This window comes from Fukomys damarensis, unplaced genomic scaffold (assembly GCF_012274545.1).
Source record: "Fukomys damarensis isolate Sample0158 unplaced genomic scaffold, DMR_v1.0_HiC HiC_scaffold_18, whole genome shotgun sequence".
NCBI classification, from domain to species: domain Eukaryota; kingdom Metazoa; phylum Chordata; class Mammalia; order Rodentia; family Bathyergidae; genus Fukomys; species Fukomys damarensis.
The window spans coordinates 10382274-10407387 of record NW_022900930.1 but is presented as its reverse complement, the minus strand read 5'-3'; the positions used below and the strand labels follow the sequence as shown (position 1 = coordinate 10407387).

The 25114-nt window shown below is 37.2% G+C and overlaps 1 protein-coding gene and 1 long non-coding RNA gene across 3 annotated transcripts in view; both read right to left on the bottom strand.

Moving 5' to 3' along the window:
• LOC104860832 overlaps positions 1-2101 on the bottom strand; it is a 9467-nt gene extending 7366 nt beyond the window's left edge. The window contains exons 1-2 of one of the 2 annotated variants that reach the window (XR_779805.3): positions 1901-2101; positions 350-429 (exon numbers count right to left, since the gene is read on the bottom strand). This is a non-coding gene — a long non-coding RNA (uncharacterized LOC104860832). Of the gene's footprint in view, positions 1-349; positions 962-1900 lie in introns of those variants that run through there. The other variant, XR_779803.3, reaches the window with a different exon arrangement.
• Positions 2102-2635: 534 nt separating this feature from the next.
• On the bottom strand, positions 2636-20734 carry Ppp2cb (protein phosphatase 2 catalytic subunit beta). The gene is made up of 6 exons (XM_019207283.2): positions 20521-20734; positions 17982-18155; positions 15188-15277; positions 14917-15078; positions 12653-12771; positions 2636-3351 (listed from the first exon to the last, which is right to left on the bottom strand). The coding sequence occupies exons 1-6, from the start codon at positions 20635-20637 to the stop codon at positions 3279-3281; spliced, it is 735 nt and encodes a 244-aa protein (XP_019062828.1). The 5' UTR covers positions 20638-20734; the 3' UTR covers positions 2636-3278.
• Between the last annotated feature and the right edge of the window lie 4380 nt (positions 20735-25114).

The window sequence follows — 25114 nt, the reverse complement described above, 5'->3', positions numbered from 1 at the left end:
CAGACTTTTTTTTTTTTTTTTGAGACAGGGTCTCACTGTGTAGTTGAGACTGACCCGGAACTCAACTAAGTAGTCCAGGCTGGTCTCGAACTCACAGCAATCCTCCTGCCTCAGACTCCCAAATGCTGGGATTACAGGGGTGCACCACCATGCCTGGCCCAGACTCAAGACTTTTAATATGAAAAGCCAATTTGTAAATTTGCAGCTCACTCAAGGTGGTTTCCATCAGTTACCCATCAAAGCCATCTTTAAGTGTCACTTTCATGACTGATTTTATCTTCGTCTGTGCTGTTACTGTAACAGGGTACCAGAGCCTCGGTAATACATAAAAAAAAAAAAGGTTTCTTACAGTTCTGGAGCTGGAAAATCCAAGAAAAAGCAGCTGGCATCTGGTGAAGGCCACTTTCTGTATCACTCCATGGTAGAAGGCTGAAGAGGAAGAGAGCTCAAAAGAGGGAGAAGACTGTATTCATTTTCATAACAAATCATGAAAACAAACCTCATTATGTAACAATGGTACAACCCATTCATAAGGGCAGAACTCACATATCTACTGTACCTCTTAAAAGTTCTACCTCTCAACAGTTAATTTGGGGGCTGTTTCCAACACATGAATTTGGGGGTATATATACTGAAACTTCAGCAAACATACTGTATTTTGGTTAGGCACATATGGGTTTTGAAATGAGTTAACTAAATTTTACATGTATTGATACTTTCCTTAAATTTTGTTTGCCTATCTATTTAAATATTCCAGTTTACTTAATATTAATTAAATATATTGAGATTTTTGTTTCATATCCTTTTGGTCTTTTAATATCCAACAAATTCAAGTCACTTTGCTTTTGGTATTTGTCCTTTAATAAGAATACAGATGACTCAGTCTTTTAACTAGAGAATTTAGGCCATTTATATTGATTCTGTTTTTTGTTTTTTGTACCAGGGATTGAACGCAGGACCTTGAGCTTGCAAGGCAGGCAGCAGGACCACTGAGCTAAATCTCTGGCCCTTATATTGATTCTGATTTTGAGATTCAATAAGTCCCCTACTTAGGAACATTTCAGTTGCAAACTTTCACAGACATGAATGGACTCTGCATTACAAACATTCATAGATACAAACAAATTGCGAAAGTAGCTCACATCTACTCTACACTGTCACAGTTTTGCTGCTGTGCTCATTCAGAGACCAGGATGTCTGGAAGCAAGAAGAAAAGCAGTGGTGATACGGAAGGGGCTGCTAAGAAGTTCAAAGCAATATACATTGTATCCTTGGGTCAAAGGTTTGTAAGAGTCATTTTGTAAAAATTCCCAGAATGGAACTCATTCACGAGTAGGGAACTTACTGTATTTATACTATTTCTAATGTCCTCTTTAAAAACTTTTTTCCCTTGTATTTTCCACTTCCACCCTCACCCTCAACACTGACTCCATCATCTACTCTAAGACATTTATACATTTGAATAGTACCATCATTACTACTTCTACTAACCTTTCAGGGACCTATTCCTGTTTCTAGAGCAAAGGTAGAGATTTTATTGACTGATTGAGCCAGGGTCTCACTATGAAGCCCAGGTTGGCCTCCAATTTGCTGTGATCCTCCTGCTGCAGTCTCTCAAGTGCTGGGATTACAGGTGTGTCACCATGCTTGGCTCAAAACTAAAGATACGAATTCTAAAATTTTTCTACCCAATATGTTACATACATGTACCAAATCCCCACAATGAATGTATTATGTACTAACATAAAGTAATAAAAATTGTAAAATATTCTCCTCCTTAGTTCCATAAGTCTACAGTGATAGCACATAATCCACGCTTTGTGCTTAAAGAGTTAATACAAATCACCTAATTAAATGTTTAGAAACAAAAATGGCCTTTTAATGGTCTAACTATTATCACCTAATATTTGGATATTTTTCCCCTCCGAAAATGAACTTGGATGGCAAGCATGAGGTCAGCCCAGGCAACACGGTGAGATTCTGTTTCAAAAAATAAAAAAGGGTTAGGGCGTATCTCCAGTAGTTTAGTGGCTCTAAGTTCAATTGTGAGGACCAGGAAAAAATTACATTGAAGTCAGGCCTCTCTCATGTGCTAGGCAAGTACTCCACCAACCGGCTACATCCCCAACCCAACGGCATTAAATCACCTCCCTGCAACTATTTGTTATATGAGATTTTTTGTTTTGTTTTGTTTTTTGAGACAAGGTCTTGCCATAGTATAGGCTAGTCTTTGAATTCATATGATCAAACTCAGTGATTTTCCTACTTCAGCCTTCAGAGTGCTGGGATTACAGGTGTGTGCTACCATGCCTAACAGGGATTTAGCTTAGTGGTGCAGCTGCCTGCCTTGCAGGCACAAGGTCATCAGTTTGATCCCCAGTATCAAAAGAGAGAGAGAGAGAGAGACAGGGAGAGAGAGGGAGGGGAGAGAGGAGAGAGAGGGGGAGAGAGGAGAGAAAGGTGGGGGAGAGAGAGGAGAGGACAGAGAGAGAGAGGACAGGGAGAGAGAGAGAACAGACAGAGAGGGGAGAGAGAGAGGACAGAGTAAGAGAGGAGAGGAAGAGAGAGAGAGAAAGAGATTTTACACCAAGTTTAAAAATAACAAAACTTTCATTTTATGCACACCAGTTAAATGTTTTTGTTTAAAATGAAAAATTTATTTGCTCAGTACACTAAATAGGATGCAAGCATGTCATGACAAATATACAGAAATATGGAAATCAACATAAAACAGTAATGTAAATGAAGGGCAATCTCTTTAATGTTATGACAACATACTCCCACGAAGAATCTTTTCTTCAGTTAATTATACATTTCAATAAAATAAAGGGTAATGGATTAAGTGGAAGTCAGCTTGTGAACTTTTCTTAAAAATAAAACTCCAACTGTATTTATCCATGCTAAACACTCCAACTAAATTTCCAAATAAGCACAAAAGGAGATAGAGCAGTTAGTTACCTTTTTTTTGCTGGAACAGTCCAGAGGAAAATAGTTACTACAAATAACAGCAGGCAAACTGTTGGATTGACCGATCTAGAACATAGTGTACTAAATTTCAGTGTCAAATTGTGCTAAATGCTCATCATTAGTATGGCACATTTTGGTCCATGATGTGGTTTAATGCCAAGACAGATCACAATTTGTTACAGAAACAGATTATTGTTGCCTTTTTAAATTTTTAAATGTGTGTGTGTGTGCGTGTCTATGTGTGAGTGTGTGTGTGTATTAAAAAGCCAGGTATACTTTCACATACAAAGGCAGTTTTTCCCAGGAAGACTTTACAGGAAGTAGTCTGGGGTGCGCCGAGTAACATGAGGCTCTCCACGACGAGGTGCTGGGTCAAATTGAAGACTACAAATGGCAAAGAAAGGAACTAGTTAAAATATTTGACTTCAGAAACAAACAAGTTAAAAAAGAATAAGACACTGATTAGAAATAGTCCTTGCTTCCCAACGCTGCCGCATTAACAAAGGTTGGAATGACCCTAAGCAAGTTACTCTGGAGGTCTTAACCAGTATCACCACTTCACAAAGCTATGGTGAAAATTTAAAGCAGGCAGGAGGTCTACCCCAGAGCCTAGCAAAGATTTGTAATACCATAACCAGTTACATGGAAGTTGTGAGACTGATGATGTGCTTCTCTGATTCCTGATTTTAGGGAGAAAACTTTTCTTTACCATTAAATATGATGTTAAATGGGGGCAGTAGTTTCACAGATCTCTTTGTCAGCTGAAGAAATTCCCCTCTATGACTAGCTTGAGTATTTTTATTCTGAAAGGATGTGGGTAGTCAAATGTATTTTCTCTATCTACTAAGATGACTGGCTTTCGTCATTCACTTTTTTGGAGACTATCTCACCATGTAGTTAGTTCAGGCAGGCCTTGCCCTCACTATGTAGCCCAGGCTGGCCTCAAACTCACAGCAATCCTGCCCTGGCCTCCTGCATGCTGGGATTACAGGTATGTACCACCGTTCCCAGTTGTCCTTTAACATTTTAACATTGTTTATTACACCAAACCAGTTTTGCATTCCTAGGATCAGGCCTACCTGGATTTTCCTTTTCTAATCAGTCCTGGAGATCATAACCTTAAGCATGCACACAGTCTTCGATATGGTTGTGATTTTTAAGCCTGATCTCCTACCGGGTTAGGTTCAGCTGGCGTTTGATTGAAGTTTGTGTTGGGTTACACACATTGTTGACTAATCAATTTATTAGTTTTCTAGGGCTGCCATCAAAACTTGGTGGCTTAAATAACACAGATTTATTCTCACAGTTATAGATGCTCTGAGTCTGAAAGGTGTTGGCTGGGGCCTGTTCCCTTTGAAGCCCCTAAGCAAAAAGTCTTCCTGTTTCTCCCTGGCTTGTCTCCTGGTGGATCAAACATTCTTGGTATATAGATACATCACTGCAATCTATTTTCTTTTTAAGAGAAATTTCAAATGTGTGCAGCTCTGTTATTTTTATTTTTAAATTGTTATTAGTACATGTCTGCAGTAATTATATTCACCTTAGGAGTTTGTACATGTGCATAACACATCTTAACTCTTTTAACTTCCCCACCCCACCCACCCCTTGTCTGTCTTCATATGGCTTCTCTCTTCTGAAACTGTTGCTTTTCTTCTGGTGAGGATACTAGTCATACTATGTTGAAGGTCCACTCTAACCCAGGGCAACCTCATTTTAATTGAATCTGCAAAAAAGTCTGTTATCAAATAACATTACACTAAGTTTCTGGGTAAATATGAATTTTATGAGAGGTCACTATTAAACTCAAAACAATCATTGGATGGCTTGGGCATGTTATTAGGAATATTCCATATCTTACTCTGCTCCTCAGAGGATATAGCTAGTACATGCACACAGCCTTCTTGCCATGCCAAATTTACTGTGATCCCAGCAGGGCTTTTCTTAGCTGTCTCTTTCCCTCATTTTAGCTGTTAACTCTTGTTGCTCCTACTCTTGCTTGTCACTAGAAGTATCACGGGAACCATGAAAATAGTCATATCTGGTCTCCACCATGATAGCCACTGTTTTCAACAAAGTACTCAGGATGAGAATTCTCTATCCACTGTTCTAAGAAAGGCAGAGCTGAGGAACTTTTCTGGTTTGCCTCTCTACTCTTTGAACAGAACTTCTCAAACAACTTTTTTGTGCTATTGCTGGGGATAGATATAAACTGCTTCTGAGATGTCTCCTGATCCGCAGAATGTGCTATGGCAAGTGCAACTGGAAACCCAGTGTTCTCTACTTGTTATGCATGTCTGGAATAGAGCACCCTAGAGGTTGGGTGGAGGAAGAGAGTCTTGGCCACTTAATCATCTATCAGAAGTTCACTGTCTGTAACTCAAGACATTAGGGCATTTGTAAGATGTTTAATCTCTGGGATAAAAATCATAGCCTTAGACTGGAACTGTAGAAACCCCAAGGTTAAGAAACATGGGGCCAGCCGGGCGTGGTGATGCACACCTGTAAGCCCAGCACTTGGGAGGCTGAGGCAGGAGGATCACTGTAAGTTCAAGTCCAGCCTGGGCTACATAGTGAGTTCCAGGTCAATCTCACCTACATAGTGAGACCCTGTCTCAAACAACAACAACAACAACAACAACAACAACAACAACAACAACAACAACAACAACAACAACAACAACAACAACAACAAGAAACATGGGGCCAGGGGAGAGTAGCTGGAATAATTTCTGTAAGCTGGATATGGGAATAGGGGGAGGGAGCAAGTTGTGGCTCAATGGCCATAGGCTCCAACTGTTATTATTGAGATTTGGTAGATTTCTCTCAAATAACTGTTGCAAGCCATTGGGACAATTCCCAAATGCTTTGTTTTTCTCTAGTTAAATGGTTTTTCTTGTTATGGACAGAGTCTGTCACACTTTCGCCTTCACAATCCAGAAGCAGAAATCTTCTATCTAGTTTTAACAGCTGTTTTTAACATTTTTCTTCTAAAACTGAGGACAGCAGAGCTGGAGGCTGTACCCCATTCCACATGCAAGAGCAACCGTGGAGCAGCCCCTGCCCCCAGCAGACCCTTGATGGGGGAATGGTGGGAGCAACCAGACCCTACAGCTGTCATTTAAGCCAACGGCCACTTGAACCCTCAACCCCTTGCAGCCTACATCCAGCAGAGAACAGAGGGCCGATTGGGTCTCTACCTACTTACTACTAAGGGGAGCAAGGACTTGCCTTGGTTCGCAGTCTTGGGGCACAAAGAGAAGGGCCTCTAGAGCACAGAGGGCACCTTAAAGACACACAGGCCTTAAAGCTGGGCATGAAAAAATCCTGTTTGGCTGTGTTCCAAGACTGCAGATCATGGAAAGAAACCACTCATTCAATAACCCAGAATTTTTTCTTTTACTCAATCTTTTTATTGATTTTCCTATTTTTTAAATTATTTTTATCTTTCCCACATTGGGTTTTTTCAGAGCTAGGGAGTTTTCTACCATTTTATTTTTTTCTCCTTTTACTTTCTTTTTTCCCTTTTCTCTCTTTTTCTCCTAGCTTTTTCTTGTTTATCTCCTATATTTGCTGCTTTTTTCTTCGTTTTCTTATTCATGTTTTCTAGCAATTTTCTTGGTAACTATTAATTTCCTCTCACTCCTTAACAGATCCCCTCCTCATATCCCATTAATTAATTCTTCAAATTTTGCTTTTTACCCATTCTTCAGATCCCCACTCCCTCTACCTTTACTAGTGTAACTACTAAACTTTATGAATTTCTAGATAGTCAACTTTATGCTATTACTATTCAATGCTGTGCTGCTGTTTTAGAGGTAAAGTTCCATTTACTAGATATTTACTGTAGGTTAATATTTGGTTTGTCTTAAGTGTTCGCACTATAATTATAGAATTCTTTTTTTGTGTGTGTGTGTGTGTGTATCAGGGCTTGAACTCGGGACCTTCTACTTGTGAGGCAGGCAGTAGAGGCACCACTGAGCTAAATCCCCAGCCCTATACATTTCTTTTCTATGGACAGCAAGAACAGGTATTTAGTTGGTCCTTAAGGTTTGTAAATATTCAGCTTGTATTTCATGCTACAATTGACGCTGATTTTTATTACAAAAGCAAAAGAGCCACAGCTGTTGCTATTAATTTTCTTGAGATGCCAATATCTAGATTGCCTACGAGTCATTAGCAATACTGTGGCCCATTCTGGGAGAACTGGGTATTGGGCCAAACATGCTGCCACCTCCAGCATGTCGTATCAATTAAAGATGGGTGGCTGGATCACGGGACAGAGCAAAGTTAGCCACAAGCAGAGTACACCACTGAAAAGTAGGCATTAACTAAAGACTAGAAACAGGCCTTTTCCACAAGCTTCAACACAAAACAACCAATGACAGAGAGAGAGAGAGAAGAGGAGGGAGAGGGGGAGAGAGAGAGAGAAATGAGAAGACAAGTGATGAAATTTCTCCAAGAGCTCACACTCCTCCAAAGCTAATCCATGGGGCATCAAAGAAGAGGAAACCAAGAGCCTCTCACTTGAGCAGTTTAATAAGGCAACTGGCAAGATCACAGAAGATATAAGTAACAAGATGTTGGGCCAACTAAATAAAATCATTGGCAAGTCTAAACAAGACAGTAAATAAATAGAAGGGCTACCAAAACAATGCAAAACATGATCAGCATAGAAAAGGACAAGATTCCTTCTAAGGGCTTCAAAAAGAAATTAAGGAGAATAAAAATTCTATTGCAAGTATTGCAACAGAAGTGACCAATGTTAGGACAGTGTCTCAGAACTAAGGGCTGTTGTCAGGAACCACTTAATAAGAGACATCTTAAAAACAAGAGGACATGAAAAATGATCCAACAGATCCTAGATGATGTCAAGAAGACTAATCTAAGATTAACAGGAATTAGTGAAAAACATGACAGCACAAATAGCATAAAAAGCATTTTTGCTGAAAACTTTCTAAATAAGGTAAAAAAAATTTAACATACAGATAAGTAGGCATACAGAACCCCAAATAGCTATGATCAGAAAAGAACCTCTCCACGGACATACCATAGTCAAAACCTCAGAAATCTAATATAAGAATAGAATCTTAAAAGCAGTTAGACAGAAGCAACAAATCCTTATCAATCCTTTCCTTATAAAGGAAAACCCATTAATATTACAGCAGACTTTTCAACACAAACCTTAAAGACCAGGAGTGAATGTTTTAAGCCCTAAAAGAAAACAATTTCCAACCTGTCCTGACATATCTTGCAAAATTATCTTTCAAAATTGATGAAAAAATAAGATACTTTCATGATGAAGAAATTTCAGCTAAAGAAATTCATCGTTAATCAAACCAGCACTTCAAAAATTCTCAAGGATACTTGAATACAAAAAGACAATGAATGAAGCTAACAATTACAGGGTGACTATAACACATAGGGGGAGCAGTTAAAGGGAAAGAAAGAAAATCAACAACAGGAAAATAAGGCAAAGATAGGTATAAATCAGTATCTATCAGTAATAACTCTCAATGTAAATGAAAATCAAAAGACAGACTAGCAGAATAGATCAAGAAACAAAGTCTAACATTATACTGTATCCAAGAAAAACATTTAACCCAAAAAGAAACTCAAAGACTAAAAACCAAAGGATGGAAAAAAATATTTCAGGCAAAAGTAACTCAAAAAGCAGGTGTAGACCTCAAGACAAAACTGATCAAAAGAAGCAAAGAAGGTCACTACATATTCGTTAAGGGAACAACCCAACAGGAAGAGGTAACATATGTGTACCAAACAATGGTGCACCTAACTTCATAAAACAAATACTACTGAACATAAAAGATCAACAGGCATAGAGACAATTATAGTGGGGGAATCTCAAAACTCCACTGTCACAAATAGATCAATTAGACCAAAAAAAAAAAAAAAAAAAAACCCAAAGTCATTTGAACAAATGAACTTAAGCTTCTTGAAAATCAGGAACGATTCAAACCCAAAGTTAGCACAAGGAAAGAAATTTTAAAGATCAGAGCACAAAATCATTGAAATTGAGAGAAAAAAAGAATGAATCTGAGTTGGTTCTTTGAAAGAATAAACAAGATAGACAAACTGTTAGCCAATCTAACAAAAAAAAAAAAAAAAAAAAAAAAAAAAAAAAAATCCAAATCAATGTAATCAGAAACGAAAAAGGTGAAATTACAACAGATGCAGCCAAAGAGAAAAAAAGAATTAATATCTACTTTGCTGTTTGCCAATAAAATGGAAAATTCAGAAGAAATGGATATATTCCTAGATACATATGAATTACCCAAGCTGAACAAAGATTTAAATCTCTGAATAAATCAATAACAGGCAATGAAATCTAAGTAGTAATAAACAACCTACCAACTATGAAAAATCCAGGTCAGACAGGTTCACTGCTAAATTCTGTAAAAACTTAAAATCTAACATCAATATTCCTCAGGCCTTTTTTTTTTCTGGGTACTGGGATCGAACTCTGGAACTTGAGCTTGTGAGGCAGGCGGCAGCACCATTGAGCTAAATCCCCAGCCCTCCTCAGGCCTTTCAATGAAACTAAGAGGGAAGGAGTACTCTCAAACTCATTCCTGGAAGCCATCATCACTCTGATTCCAAAACCAGACAAGGATCCAACCAAAAAAGACTATGAATGAATACAAATGCAAAAGTCTTCATAAGATAGTGGCAAACAGAATGCACCAAATCATCAAAAAGATGATATATCATGACCAAGCAGGCTTCATCCTATGGATGGCAAGGATGGTCCAACACATGAAAATCAGTAAATGTAATACAGGGCTGGGGATTTAGCTGAGTGGTGCCACCTCCTGCCTCGGAAATGCAAGTCCTGAGTTTGATCCCCTGTACGGAAAAAAAAAAAAAAAAAAAATCACACAAATAGAAGCAAGGACAAAAATCACATGATCATCTCATTAAATGCAGAAAATGCTTTTTTTTTTGGTACCAGGGATTGAACTAGGGACCTTGCACTTGCAAACAAGGCAGCAGAACCACTGAACTAAATCCCTGGCCCCAGAATGCCTTTGATAACATCCAACATTTTTTCATGACAAAGACACCGAAGGAAAAAAAAGTATAGAAGGAACTCATCTCAATCTGATAAAAGCCAATTATGACAAGTCTACTGCCAAGATCATATTAAATGAGGAAAAACTAAAAACTTTCCCTCTAAAATCAGGAAAAAGATAAAGATGTCCTCTATTACCAGTGTTCAACAAAGTACTAGAAATAGCAGCAAAGGCAGTTAGGCAAGAAAAATAAAAGGGATACATAAAAAAGATCCCCCCAAAAATCCACAAAAAGACTCTTAGAATTAATAACCAAATTCAGTACTGAAGAATGCAAAATCAACACACAAAAATCAATAACATTCCTACTGAGCATGGTGGCACATGCCTGCAATCCCAGCACTCTGGAGGCTGAGGCAGGAAGACTGCCCTCACTTTGAGGCTACCCTGGACTATATAGTAAGTTCAAGGCCAGCTTGAACTACATAGTGAGACCGTCTCAAAAAAAACCCCAAAACCATACCTTCCCTGTAGGCTAATATTGAATCCAATGAAAAAGAAATTAGGGGAAAAAATACCATTCACAAATAATAGCACTAAGAAAAATGAAGAACTTAGGAATTAACCTAAGGAAATGAAAGATCTCTACAGTGAAAACTATAGTGCTCTGGAAAAGGAAAACAAAGAAGAAAGACATCAAAAAATGAAAAGATATACCTTTCCTGGATAGGAAGGTAGAACCAATATAGTAAAAATAACTATACTTCCAAAATTGATATAGAGATTTAATGCAATCTAAATAAAAATACCAACAGCATTTTCCACAGATCTAGAAAAAACAATCCTAAAATTGTTATGGAACCAGAAGAGACCCAGAATAGCAAAAACAATCCTCAGTAACAAAAGTAAAGTGAAAGGCATCACAATCCCAGACCTAAAGCTATATTATAAAGCTACAGTTATAAAAACAGCACCATACTGGCACATAAACAGACATGAGAATTGATGGAACAGAACAGAGATGCAGAAATGTCCTCAAGCACATTCAATTACTTGAGAAAGGGGTCAAAAACACACACTTGGGGAAAGATTGCCTCTTTAATAAATGGTGCTGGGAAATCTGGCTGTTCACATGCAGAAGACTGACCCTAGATCTGTATTTCTTACCATGTACTAACCTAATATCAAAGAACTAAATGTTAAAACAAATACTTAACTTGCTAGAAGACAAGATAGGTAAATTCTTGAAGTCTTAGGTGTAGGCAAGGACTTTCTGGAAAGAACCCCAATTATACAGGAAATAGTTCTGAGAATCAGCAAATGAGCAAATTAAAAAGCACATTAAAAGAAACAACCAGCAGAGGGAAAAGAATCTAAAGAATGGGAAAAATTTTTTGCCAGTGATTGCTCAGGCAGAGGACTCAAATCTAGAATACAAAAAGAATTAAAGAAAGGGGAGAGATTCCCCCAAATAAAGATCCAATCAAAAAATGGGCAAACAAAATGAATAGACACTTCTCAAAAGAAGAACAGATATATGAAAAAATGTTAAGCTTTGCTGGCCATTAGAAAAATACAAGTTAAAAACAACAGTGAGATTCTTACTCCAGAAGAATGGCTACCATCAAGAAATCAAATAACAACAAATACTGGAGAGGCTGTGAGGGAAAAAAAAAAGAACCCTTTGCACTGTTGATGGTAGTGTTAACTAGCACAACCACTATGGAAATCAGTATGGAGATTCCTCAAAAAACTAAATCTAGAGGTTCCATTTGACCCAGCTATTCCCCTCCTAGGTATCTTTCTGAAAGAGTTAAAGACATTATATTACAGAGAGACACATATACATGTTTATGGTAGCACATTTCATAATAGCTAAATATCAGAAGCAGCCCGTAAGACCATCAATAGACGAATGGATAAAGAAAATGTAGTAATTATATCCCCTGGAATATTACTCTGTCATAAAAAAGACAGACCTAAGTTATTTGTAAGAAAATGTGTGTACCTTGAGACCTTAACATTAAGTGAAATAAATCAGACAAACTTAAATATCACAGTTTCTTTTATATGAAAAACACAGAGTAAAGATAAAGAGCAAAATAAAAGATACATAATAGGAAGTAGGGAGGCAGATTGTTCTCAGAAAGAAAGGAGATCAGGAATGCAGAGAGGGGAGAGGGAAGAAAAGAAGGGATAAGGGATGAAAATAATGAATTGTAATGTGTCATGTAAATATATCAATTTCACACAAAGAATGTAAACATTATGTACTGCAAATATATACAAAAGGGGAAGGGGCAAAAAATATGTGGAGGGGGGGTGGATCAAAGGGGAAGGGGGATGAAAAAAGGAATTAAGATGTGTTATGACCCGAGTGTGATGGTGCACGACTGTAATCCCAGCACTTGGGAGGCTGAGGCAGGAGGATCGCTGTGAATTCAAGACCAGCCTGGGCTACATAGTGAGTTCCAGGTCAGTTTCAACTACATAGTGAGACCCTGTCTCAAAACTAAAAAAAAAAAGTGTTATGCACACATACCAACATTCTACAAGGAATGCAAACATTATGCACTACATGTATGTACTAATAACTAAAAATTTTAAAAGTATTATCGGAAATTGATTAAATATAATTAACACTTAAAGTTACTTACAAAGAATATTTTAAGGTGTCATCCAATTCCATGATAGCAGCCTGGTTTCCGCAACGATAACAATAATTGGGTGCGCTGAATATGGTAACCACATTCCGATCATGACACCAGTTGTATCCCTGCAGCATTAAAATGTTTCATTATAAAATGATGATCCCACAAATATCCCTTGCAGATACACACAGTTATCTATGTTGCATTATATGGCCTCCCTTTTTAATAGTTTATCTATCTGTACAGAACACTGTAATTTACTGGGCACAGGGTTCTGTTACACAGAGCTCAACTATGCAGTTTTGCTTAATTTTAGATACACTGAAACTTCTTCCACAAAGATGACAGATTTCTCAACTTTCATAAGCTGAGTCCTATTAGTAAATATAAACTTAGAATACTTTCTTCCTAGAGAATTGGGCCAATTTTCATCAATGACTGTTTTGCTTGTAATGATTTTTCCTTGGGGTCTATTCTGACTCATATTGGCTATAATTTGGATAACTTGTTATACCAATAAATTACTTTCAATTGCTTACCTCTAATTTGTGGTGTCATTATGTTCCAAATAACAGCCGAATTTTGATCTATCCAACTTGGGAGTCTTTTATGCATGAAAAAATTTAGTCCATTTACATTTCTTATGACTAATGATATAGTTTATTTTTATCATATAAATTTATGTTCTATATTATATTCCTCTATTATACCCTTCTCCTTGCTCTGACTGAACTGGTGAAAGGTTTTCTTTTTAATATCTTACTTCCTACTGGTTTGGAGGAATTATGCTCTATTTTCATTCCTTTACTAGTTACAAAATAGTAACATTATAGGGGAGAAATCCTATGATCAGTTAATCTACCAGCATATGACATACAGATTTCATGACCCTCATAAGATGCACTGAGTACACAACATAATTCTATGTTATGCCTGCCAAAGCAAATATTTTGAATCCTATTAAGGAAGCAACAGTTAAATCTCATGCTAATTAGATTCGTTAATTGAGGATAGTTCTATAAAATAAAATGCTTATGCCATTTATTATGGTTTGGGTCTGGATGTTCTCCCAAAGCCTCGATTGGTCAGAGGTAGCTGAATCTGGAACATCTGATATTCTGATGTCAGGATTAAGAACGTGATTACTGAACCACTACACCCTAATCCCGGTAGTCTAGATGGTATAAAAGAGGCAGGAAGATGCAGTGAAGCTTCCTTTTGTTGCTTTTGCTACCTTGTGTGCCATGTTATTTCTCCTCTGCAATGACTGTCTGTCATCCTCCCTGTCTTGTCTTTTTTTTCTGGTACTGGGATCAAACTCAGGACCTTGCACTTGCGAGGCAGGTGGCGGAACCACTGAGCTAAATCCCCAGCCCTATCCTCCCTGTCTTGGAGCCAGCCAATTATGGCCTGAAACCTTTATAACTGTAAGCCAAATAAACTCCTTCCCCTTTAACTTTGGGTGTCAGTTATTTTTGTCTCAGAAACAAAAGTAACACACTATTCCAAAAAAATGTCAAAATAGCACAAAACAAAATCTGAGGAGTTAATTCTATACTAATGGAGACTGAATATAACGCAATCTAAGATTACATTGTGCACATGGACAAAAACTGAATTTTGATATAAATGATATTGGTGACATAATTAGCAAAATTTGACTGAAGTGTTTAGATAGCAGTATTTATTATTATACCAATGATGATTTCCTGATTGCGTTAACTGTTCTCTCGCTGTATAAGAAAATACCCTTAACAAAATACACCTGGAGGGCTGGGGATTTAGCTCAGCAGTTCCGCCACCTACCTTGCAAGCCCAAGGACCTGAGTTTGATCCCCAGTACCAGAAAAAACAAAAAGAAAAAAACCCAAAAAGCAAAATACATCTGGAAATTTGGAGATAAAGAGGCATTTGCCTACAGATAACATTCAGAAGAAAGTGGGAGATCGGGAGTGATAAAGCAAATATAGTAAAATATTTACATTCAAGACTGGAGGAAGAGAATTCTGGGGTTTTCTTTCTATAAATTTTCTCTATTTAAAAATGAGTTATAGGGCTGGGGATTTAGCTCAGTGATGCTGCACCAGTCTCGCAAATGCAAGGTCCTGAGTTCAATCCCTGGTACCCCTACCCAAAAGTTATACTTTCTTTATTTGATATAAATTTTTCTCCTTTCATCTGGTAACAAGAGGTAGTGTTTCCTATATTCTAAGTCAGGAAGACATACATACTACTTGAAATAAAGACCATTTGGCAGAAAAAGTACATACCTCCATTACAAGCTGGTGGGCACGAGAAACCAGTGTGAGACCGTTGGCATGGTTAAATGTTTCAGAAATATCTTGTCCAAATGTGTAGCCAGCACCACGAGGTGAAATACCCCATCCACCACGATCGTCTGGATCTGACCATAAGAGATCACACATTGGGCCCTGATCAACAAAACAGAGTATATGTCATAAATTAGTGGCAGTCATATTGAACTTATTTAGCTTCCTCACATGTGCTTATATTGCTTTTTATTTTTAAAATAAAGTTTACCTCATGCGGAACTTCTTGTAAACGATCCAGGGCTCTTATATGATCCAGTGTATCTATGGATGGAGAGAGGCCACCATGGAGGCAGAATATCTGTTTATAAATTTAGAAAGAAAATATATTTGTTTTTCTTATTGCCAAAAGTTAATGCAAGCTAAATAATAGTTACATATGTGGGTCCTAATAGCTTTTTTTTTTTAAAGTAAAGTTTATGTAGCCCATGCTGATCTTGAACTTGTGGCTATCTTCCTGCCTCAGCCTCCCAAGTCTGGGATCATAGGCATGTGCCTGACTAAAATTGTTAACTTTACATATAGTTTCCTCCCCCCTTTTTACTTCACGGTTTTACTAGATGGTTTATTGTTTGTTCTTCTGTATGTGGTGCTGGGGATTTAATCTAGGTTCTCATGAATCTGGTCAAGCGCTCCACCACTGAGCTACATCCCTAGCTCCCACCCCGGGTGTTTTATACAGTGTTTTCTCCTCCTCTCTGGTGAACAGGAACCCCAATTGTGCCCAGCTATTATACTTTCTGTTGGCTATTGATGATGTATAAAACTTTATTTCTCTTGCAGCAATCATTCCTACTGATTCCTATTGCAGGTTACAACAGTTTTTCTGTTTTGACTTTCTGAGTACATGTTATTTAAACAAAATATATACTATATTAATTTTTTTCCTCTTAATGTTTATGTCTTCGAATTCTTTTTGTTTAGTGCACTAGCTAGAATTTCTAACACAAAACTGAATAATACAGGAAATTTTTTTTTTTGAGACACAGTCTTGATATGTAGTCCAGGCTGGCCCTGAATTTGCTGAAATTCTCCTGCTTCAGCCTCTCAAGTGCTGGGATTACAGGCATGCGCCACCACACCCAGCTAACAACACAAGTTTTAATGAACATTTTTCTTCTGATTTTGGTGAGAAGGATTCTAATGTTTCACCAATTTCTTTAACCCATTAATGAGTTTTAAACCATCAATGTAGTACTTTTTTCAAATGATATTGGTCAGGTTTCATCTTTCAGTACTTGCCAGATACTGACTTGATACTGGCATTACACTCGGCACACAGCTGCTTTGTTTTTTGCAGGTCTGGGGATGGAGCAAAGTGTGAACTATGATGCTATCTCTTCTCACGTTTGTTAAAGGTTGGGTGAAATTAGCCTACTAAATATTAGACCTGGTTACCTGGGTACCAATGTGCCAAACATTGTATCTGTTAGGTAGGTAAGGCAGTCATGTTCAAATATTCTATAGACCTATATGTTCTGTTTATTTATTTTGGGGGTATAAAAAGTCTTCTAGCAACATTTTATAATGTGTCAGTAATGGTGTATATTTACTCTTTTGTTTCTTACAAGGCCTGCAATAGCAAAGAGCAATGGCCCATTGAGAGTAAGTGTGTGGAGGGCACTGGCAGGTGGAGAAAAATATATAAAGCTCTAGTAATGTACTTTTTAAAAAAGTTCTGGGGATTAAAACCCAGGGGCTTGGGCCGGGTGGGGATTTAGCTCAGTGGTTCCACCACCTGCCTTGCAAGCATAAGGACCCTAGTTCAATCCCCAGTACCAAAAAAAACAAAAACAAAAACAAAAACAAAAACAAAAAAAGCCCAGGGCCTTGAGCAGAGCAGACAAGTGTTATACCACTGAGATACACTCCTGGTCCAAATGCACTTACTTTAAAAATTAGATACACCATCAATATTGTTAGGATACACATCTAAAATAATTTTGTCTGTTAATTATAATACTAATTAAAACTATATTGCCCTTTTCTTGGTACTGGGGATCAAACTCAGGTCCTTGTGCTTGCAAGGCAGGTGGTGGAACCACTGAGCTAAATCCCTGGGCCATTATATTGATTTTTAAAAATGTAAAACCAGGCCAGAGATTTAGATCAGTAGTTCTGCCACCTGCTTCGCAAATGCAAGGACCTCAGTTCGATCTCCGGAATAAAAAAAAAAAAAAAAAAAAAAAAAAAATTAAAATTTATCACCTTATAAATTCATGCTTTCTTTCATTTTAACAAGCACAGCCAAAGTATTATCCTTTTAAATTAATTACTGCACACAAAAAAAAAATTACTGCATTGTCCAAAATCATGGCTGGGAAAATGTAGATCAGAATTATACAGAGGGTCACAACCAAATTACATTCCCACCAGAAGGCCAAAAGAGTATCTACTGCAGCATTGACAATTAGAGACATTTAAGAACTACAGAGTTTTATATTTAAATTTAAATCAGTTCATTCAGTGAAACCTCTAGAAACTAAAACAGGAAGGCTGTATTTTGTTTTTCTACTTTTCAATGTTCTAGGATATGTCTGCAATACTTATTTTGGGGGGAAAAAAGAACTCACTTCTTAGCAAAAGTTTAATATATAATATACTAATTTTCAATTACTATGAAAGCAGGAATAAAGTTATTCACGGTAACCAGCACTGTGTAAAGATGCAAAGACAATTAAAATAACATCTGGTTTTATAAACAGAATACATCATGGTCTTTATAACATTTATCTATAATAAAAAAGCATATTAGCATATTTGTCAAAAGACTAACACATACCATATCTGAGAACAGGGAAATATGCTATTCTAAGTGTGTACAAAACTATGCAGTTCCTTGGTTGGAAATTTGAAAAGAGGAAAGAAAGGTCAAGGAGATGCACATAACCAGGTCACCTAAATCTAGAACATACATTATTAATAGTAAATCCTTTGTGACATTTACCCCTATTGTAACACACACACACACACACACACACACACAAAACCACACACATACACACCTGTCCATCCACCAAAGCTGTAAGTGGAAGATAATCAAAAAGATCTGTAAAATATTTCCAAACATTGGCATTTCCATATTTTCGTAGACATTCATCATAAAAGCCATATACTTGGGTAATTTGTCGGCTTTCATGATTTCCTCTCAATATGGTAATGCGTTCTGGATAACGCACCTAGAAGAAAAGGAAGAGAAATCCACAGTATGCTCATATTTTTAATGCAACATGTTAAGAACAGTAACTTCAGATCCTTCTTTAAATGGCACTTTGTCCTCTAATAAGTTAAATGTTCTTTTTTGGAGTAAAACAACTTTATCTTCATAAGCAGGGCCTGTTGATTAACCTTTGAAATATTTTTTATGGTCATCCTTCTTCAGTATATTAGTATCTCCCTTATCAGAACCTCTAACTGATACCTCTATTACTATAATAAACTTGTAGCTAATTCTTTAAATCTTTCAAGAATACTTAGTTCTTACAGCTGAATGGATACTGAAGCGCAGATGTTACAACCTAGGACGAGTTCCTTTATAAACTAACTTCTTCCCTTTTCAACTCCTATTTCCAGTGCAAAGATTGGCTCCAGCCAAATCTGAGCAAAATTTCAAATGTATTAATAGTTTCCTTTCTCTGAGAAAACAAAAAACTATACAATGCAGCATACCATAGGATGATCAATCCTAATCCAAAATTCCAAAATCTGAAAATTATTCCCCGAGACTGAATCCATGATCTTGTGCAAGCAAGCCAAGCATTCTACCACATCACTACATCCTCTGCTCTAAAAATTTTTAAAGTGGTGACATTATGCCAAAAGTGGAAAATTCCACACTATGAAACTGTTCTAAAATTACTGAACTATGAAAATTATTAAAGATATTGTGTAAAATTACCTTCAGGATACCTGTGTAAGGTGTACATGAAACAAACAAATTCTGTGTTTTGACTTGGGCCCCCTCCCCAGGATACTTTGAATACAGTATGTGCAGATATCCTAAAATTCAAAATTCCAAAACTTGTGGTCCAAAGCATTCAGGTAAGGGATACTCAAGGCAGGGAGTGATGACACATACCTGTAATCCAGCACTCAGGAAGCTAAGGCAGGAAGATCAGCATGAGCTCCAGGCCAGCCTGGACTACATAGTGAGTTCAAATCCAGCTTGAATTACAAAGCAAGATCCTATCTCCAAAAAGAAAAGAGATACTCAACCTGTATTTAGTTGGGAATGTGTCTGTTTGTTTTTTGAGGCAAGGTCTCACTATGTCAACCAGCCTGTCCTCAAACTCATGACAATATTCCTGCCTCAGCCTCCCAAGTGTAAGGATTACATGTCTGTGCCACCATGCCTGGCTCTAGGAATATGTCTTATGAGAAGAAAAAGTCCAAAAGAGTCTATGCGAAACACCCATTGTATGTGTGACATTAAACTATACCTAACTTTAGTGTTACAAAGACAATGCTGGGTCCACACAAGAATGTATGGTCTCTGCTCTTTAGGAACTTATCCCATTAAGGAGAAATGTGACATAAACAATATAAATAAGCCACTATGTAACATACATAAGGGATGACATAAGGGATGTGTGAGAAGTTTCAACACAGTAATCTTTTTTGATATTGAGGACTGAACCCTTAGGCTTTTGAACTGAACAACAGGTGTAGCTCTTCTTATTTTGAGACAAAGTTTTGCTAAATTGTTAGGTTGCCCATGCTGAGCTCCAAATTGAGATTCTCTTGCCTCAGTCTCCCAGAGTGCTGGAATTACAGGTGTGTTCCATCTTTGTCAGCTTTATTACAGTAATTTTGAGTGAAAGGAGTAAGGCTAAAATATGAGTCTTTGTGGAAAAAAAGAGACAGCTAAGTCTGGGCAGAAGGGCCAAGAAACTAATGGGAATAATCTTGAAAGGAAATTGGATAAAGAAGTAAATGGAGTTAGTTAAGAACACTGAATAAGATTGATCTGAGGCAAGGAGTTTATGCTACCAGCTACTAGTAGGTATTTTCAGACTAGACAATAGAGGACAGTAAGGAGTTTGAATTTGATTCTACAGGCAACATGGACTCACCAAGGAATTTGGAAACAGGTAAGTAAAAAAGTACTAGTAAATGCTAAATAAGAGTGATTTCATCTGACAGCATATTCAAGGTGATTTTAAAGGATCAAATCTCAGTTATCAAAAGTTGCAGTACGGTGTGAAGTAATAAATTGTGTGGGGCAATAAAAACAGAAAGGTAGAAGTAACAGACTTTTTAAGGCAAGAATTTAAAAAGATTTGTTTACTGACTCAGCATGAAGAATAAGTCAAATATTCCAACATTTCAGTTACAGACAACCTGAGAGAACATATTTATCGGAAGTAGGTAGAAGCTTAACGCATAATTTTCTCTGTCTCTTTTTAAAACCAGCTATTATTTAAGAAGCTATGACCTGAATGGACCACAAACTCAAAACAGACGATGTGCAATACTATCATTTTGACTCCTGCCTAGTTCAAAATCTGAAAAAAAAAAAAGAAAGATGAATTTCACCAACCATACCTTTAATGCTACAAGAAGAGTCACAGTCTCCACGGAATAATAACCTCTGTCTACATAGTCACCCATGAACAGATAGTTTGTATCTGGTGATTTTCCACCAATTCTAAAGAGTTCCATAAGGTCATGGAATTGGCCGTGTACATCTCCACAGACGGTAACAGGACAACGAACCTCTTGCACATTTGATTCTTTTGTTAAAATTTCTTTTGCCTGTTAGAAAAACAAAACAATTTTATAAAATGGAGTACTACTTAAAAATAACAAAAGAGAAGCTAGAGCTATTTATAGCTAAATGGATGCACAGAGGCCATACTCTTACGTGATATAAGTAGGACACACGTGTAATTACCAAATAGTTTCTCTGGTGTGAGAAACTGAAAGTGTAAATAAGGATTAAAATGAAGAACTGATACTGTGAAATAGGAAGAAAAGGTCCAAAGAGGTAGGGGAAGTGGGAGGGGTAGGGGAAAGGAAAGGGGAAAGGAAAAAATGTGAGAACAGGAATAAATGGAAGGAAAGTCTCTGTAAATAAGGAAGAGGGAAGGAGTAAAGGGAGGGCAGGGATCTGGGGAAAATATAAGAACCAATATACATCATGTAAAGGTACAAGATCCCAATGATTATTGTAAATGTACTGTATACCTAAAATGTACCAATAAGATAATTTAAGGGGAAAAAAACCCCCAAAACAAAACAAAACAATTAAAATTTTTATTACGGATTCACAAGTATCACTTTTTCCCACTAAAAGAAAATTTGGGAGAAGGCACTTGAAAAAATGCTTCATAAAAGCATAAAATAAAAACCACACAATTAGATGCCACTTTACTAGTATGGCTACACTAATAAAGACTGATTAAGAGCTTGCAAAGACATGGAGAAACTGAAATCCTTATATGCTGTTGGGAATATAAAAGGCTTCAGCTGCTACTGAAAACAGTCTGGCAGCTTTAGAAAAATGCAAAACAAAATCACCATGCTAATTCCATTCTCAGATATACCCTTAAAATGAGACAGAAATTTGTTTACATATATTCACAGCAACATTATTTGTAATAGTCAAAAAGTGGGATGGGCCCGGGTTTTGGCTCAGCGGTTCTACTGCCGGCCTCACAAGCACAAGGACATGAGTTTGATCCCCAGTACAAAAAAAGCAAAAAAAAAAAAAAAAAAGGTGGGAACTACTTATATATCTACCAACTCCTAAATGGATGAATACAAATACTCATACAATGGAATATTACACAGCAATAAAGAAATGAAGTACTCACATAATTTTGAAAACATTATGCTATGTGAGAGAAGCTAGTTACAAATGGCCACACAACAGGCAAATGACAGAGGTAGAAAGTAGATTAGTAATGGTTGCCTAGAGCTTAGAAGGTAGAGGACTGCAGGGACTGGGGAATAACAGCTAAGAAATTCAAGATTTCTTTCAAGGATAATGAAGACATTCTAATATTGTGATGAACACACAAATAGGCAAACATACTAAAAGCTAATCAACTATACATTCTCAATGAGTGAAATGCACAGTACAGGAATTTTACCTCAACAAAGCTTTTTTTTTTGGTCTAGTATGGGGATCAAACTCAGGACCTTGTGCTTGCCAGGCAGACATGGTGGCACTGAGATACATCCCTGGCCCTCAACAAAGGTGTTTTAAAAAGTTTCAAAAGTCAATGAAATATAATTTACAATTATCTAGTTCTTTTTGGTACTGGGGATCAAATTCAGGACCTTGCACTTGGCAGGCAGGCATGTGCCACTGAGCTAAATCCCCAGCCCATCCAAGTTCTTGTATAAACAAACATGTTCTTACAACAATTTTAAGTCAACCTTCAAACTTAATCTTTTTCTCATGATGCTAGGTGCAGGGCTTCATATTGGCTAGGCTGTACCACTGAGGTACACACCTGCCCCTAACTCCCAAACTTTCTTTTCCAACTATCTTTTTAGAAGTAGGTTAGAATATACCTTTAGGGGGCCCTGACGTACATAATTTATGGATAAATGCTGTATTAATAAAAGTTAAATGTACTGACTAAATACAAAGTCATTAACAGCAAACATATTATAGTACTATAACTTTGCCTGTGGAGGGGGAAGCCTAGAATCAGGAAAAAAAAATTAAAAAGATCTCTAAAATAACAAAACAGATACAATGAAAATGTATGTACCTCCCATCACCTGCCAGAGGGTCTCTGAAGCCCTATTTTGGGATTATTTACTTGTTATATACAAAGCTCCAATAAAGTACATACCGTGTTTCTATGTCTATGACACTGAGATCACTGAAGAACTGAGAATTGGGACCAGACAGACATGAAAATGGAGATGAAGAAACTATCGGATGATATGATAGTAAAGGTGACACAGAAATAAAAGTCAAACAACAGTCATTATGAAGCTTAAAGTAGAACCTGCTACAGGACAAGCTAAGACTAGGGGAAGCATGGAATTTTAGGGATAGATGATTCCTTCAGTAAATCAATGTCTAATGAGCATTTGAGTTTCCATACGCACAGTATGAATTCCTGTTATATCTGTTAATAGAGTAAGATTTTGTCCTTTAAGTATGAAATGGAATCTTAATTTGTACCTGATACATTTTTTTAAAGCAGTTTTTCAAGTTTATTGGTCACTGCATTTCTTCTTTTTTTATGAAATGCCTACTCACAAATTTAGTCTTGTTTCTTACTGGGTTATTTATGTTTTCTGTATTTGTCACATATTTTGGGGAGGGTTTGCTTCTACATTTTAAAGTAGCCAAATTTATCACTCTTTCCTCTTGAGGAAAGAGTGCTATTTGGGTCTTGTTTTAGGAACTGTCCCCTACACAAAGGTCAAACAGGCAATTCTACACCCTGTATTTTTATCCCTTAAGTTTGGCTTTTCACATTTAAGAAGTCTTTAATCCAGCTGGCATATACTGTGCAGCACATCAGAGATTTTTTTTTGTACTTAGTGTTACTAATCATATAGTATTGTCCTTTTCTCATTAACTCATAATAACATCACTGCTAAGCTTTTGTAAAGATACATGCAAGTTTGTGGACACACCTTCACTGCACACAAACTACACTATCACAGTTCCCTTAAAATCCTTATTTTCTGAAGGAGCTGAAGGAGCTATCTCTTGAATTGACTGCTCTCATTGTGGACAGTGACTTTGCCCAGGGCCATGAGCTAGCTGCAGCCCAAGCTAAACCTGAGCTCGCTTGGTGCTCATTCTGAGTGCTACCTATGCTGGGCTGCTCTTCCATGCAGTAGTATGTGGGCTCTAGCTTCTGAGTAAGTGCCAAGGGATAGATGGCAAATTTCAGAAGTATGTGAGTCCCCTGCCTATGGAATGAACCTTGGTCAGTGGAAAAAGAGAAAAAGGTGTAACTGCCACTGTGTTTCTCCTTTCACAGACAGCTTTAGGATTCTGCTTGTTTGTAACTATCTGGATAGTTTTGTCCTTCCACAAAGCCTTCCATGTAAGATTGAGAACTTGTCAAGTCCTATGAAAATCCTGTTGGGACTCTGAAACTGCACTGCAGATATAAGTTAATTAGGCAAATGGACATCTTTAAAATAACAGGTCTTGGGCTGGGGATTTAGCTCAGTGGTTCCGCCACCTACCTTGCAAGCACAAGGACCAGAGTTCAATCCCCAGTACCATGCTCCCCAAAACCAGGTCTTTCCACTGATGAACACGGTAATGATCATCACCATTGATATTTCTTTTATTCTTTAATTGGGTTTCATAACTGTCTCTAATAATGTTTTTGTTGTTGCTATAGTCGGTTATACAAGTCCTGTACTGTCTAACAGCTTAGGTCACCATAAGATTGCAAATACAATGGAGTTCCCACAAGATTACGGAGCTGAGAAGTCCTACTGTTGCCTACTGACATACTAAGTGTCCTAACACTGTACGCATTACTCATGTGTTTGTGGTGATGGCATATAAACAAAGCTGTACTGCCAGTCATGAGAGGATAGTACAGGCAAGTATGTACAGTACAAACACCTGACAGTAAACAACTATGCCATTGGACTATATAGTCAATATACTAACTACACTTCCCATTGTTAGAGTGTACTCTTTCTACTGCGCTTACAAAAATGTTTTACTATAAAACAGTACACTGTCTTATGTTGGTAGCAACTTCAAACATATTGTGTGCATTGCATTTCTTGATCGCATCATTTCCTCTAGGTTTTCAATTATTCTTCAGTTTAAGTACTCTATGATGTCACCATGATGAAATCACTTAATGATTCATTTCTCAGAACATATCTCCACCGCTAAGCGATGTATGACTGAATCCAAGGTAATTTACAGTTGATACTCTGCTAGGATTCAAAATAATATTTCTAGAGTCTAATATTCCTATGCTTTTGGCATGTAATAAATTTAAAATTTCATATCCCCCCTTTCTTGTTTAAAAAACAGAAACATCAGAGCCAGGTGCAGTGGTGTGTATGCCTATAATCATAGCACTTGGAAGGCTAAGGCAGGAGGATCACTGTAAGTTTGAAGCCAACTTGGGCTACACAATGAGTTTAAAGACAGCCTGAACTACATATGGAGACACTGTCTTTA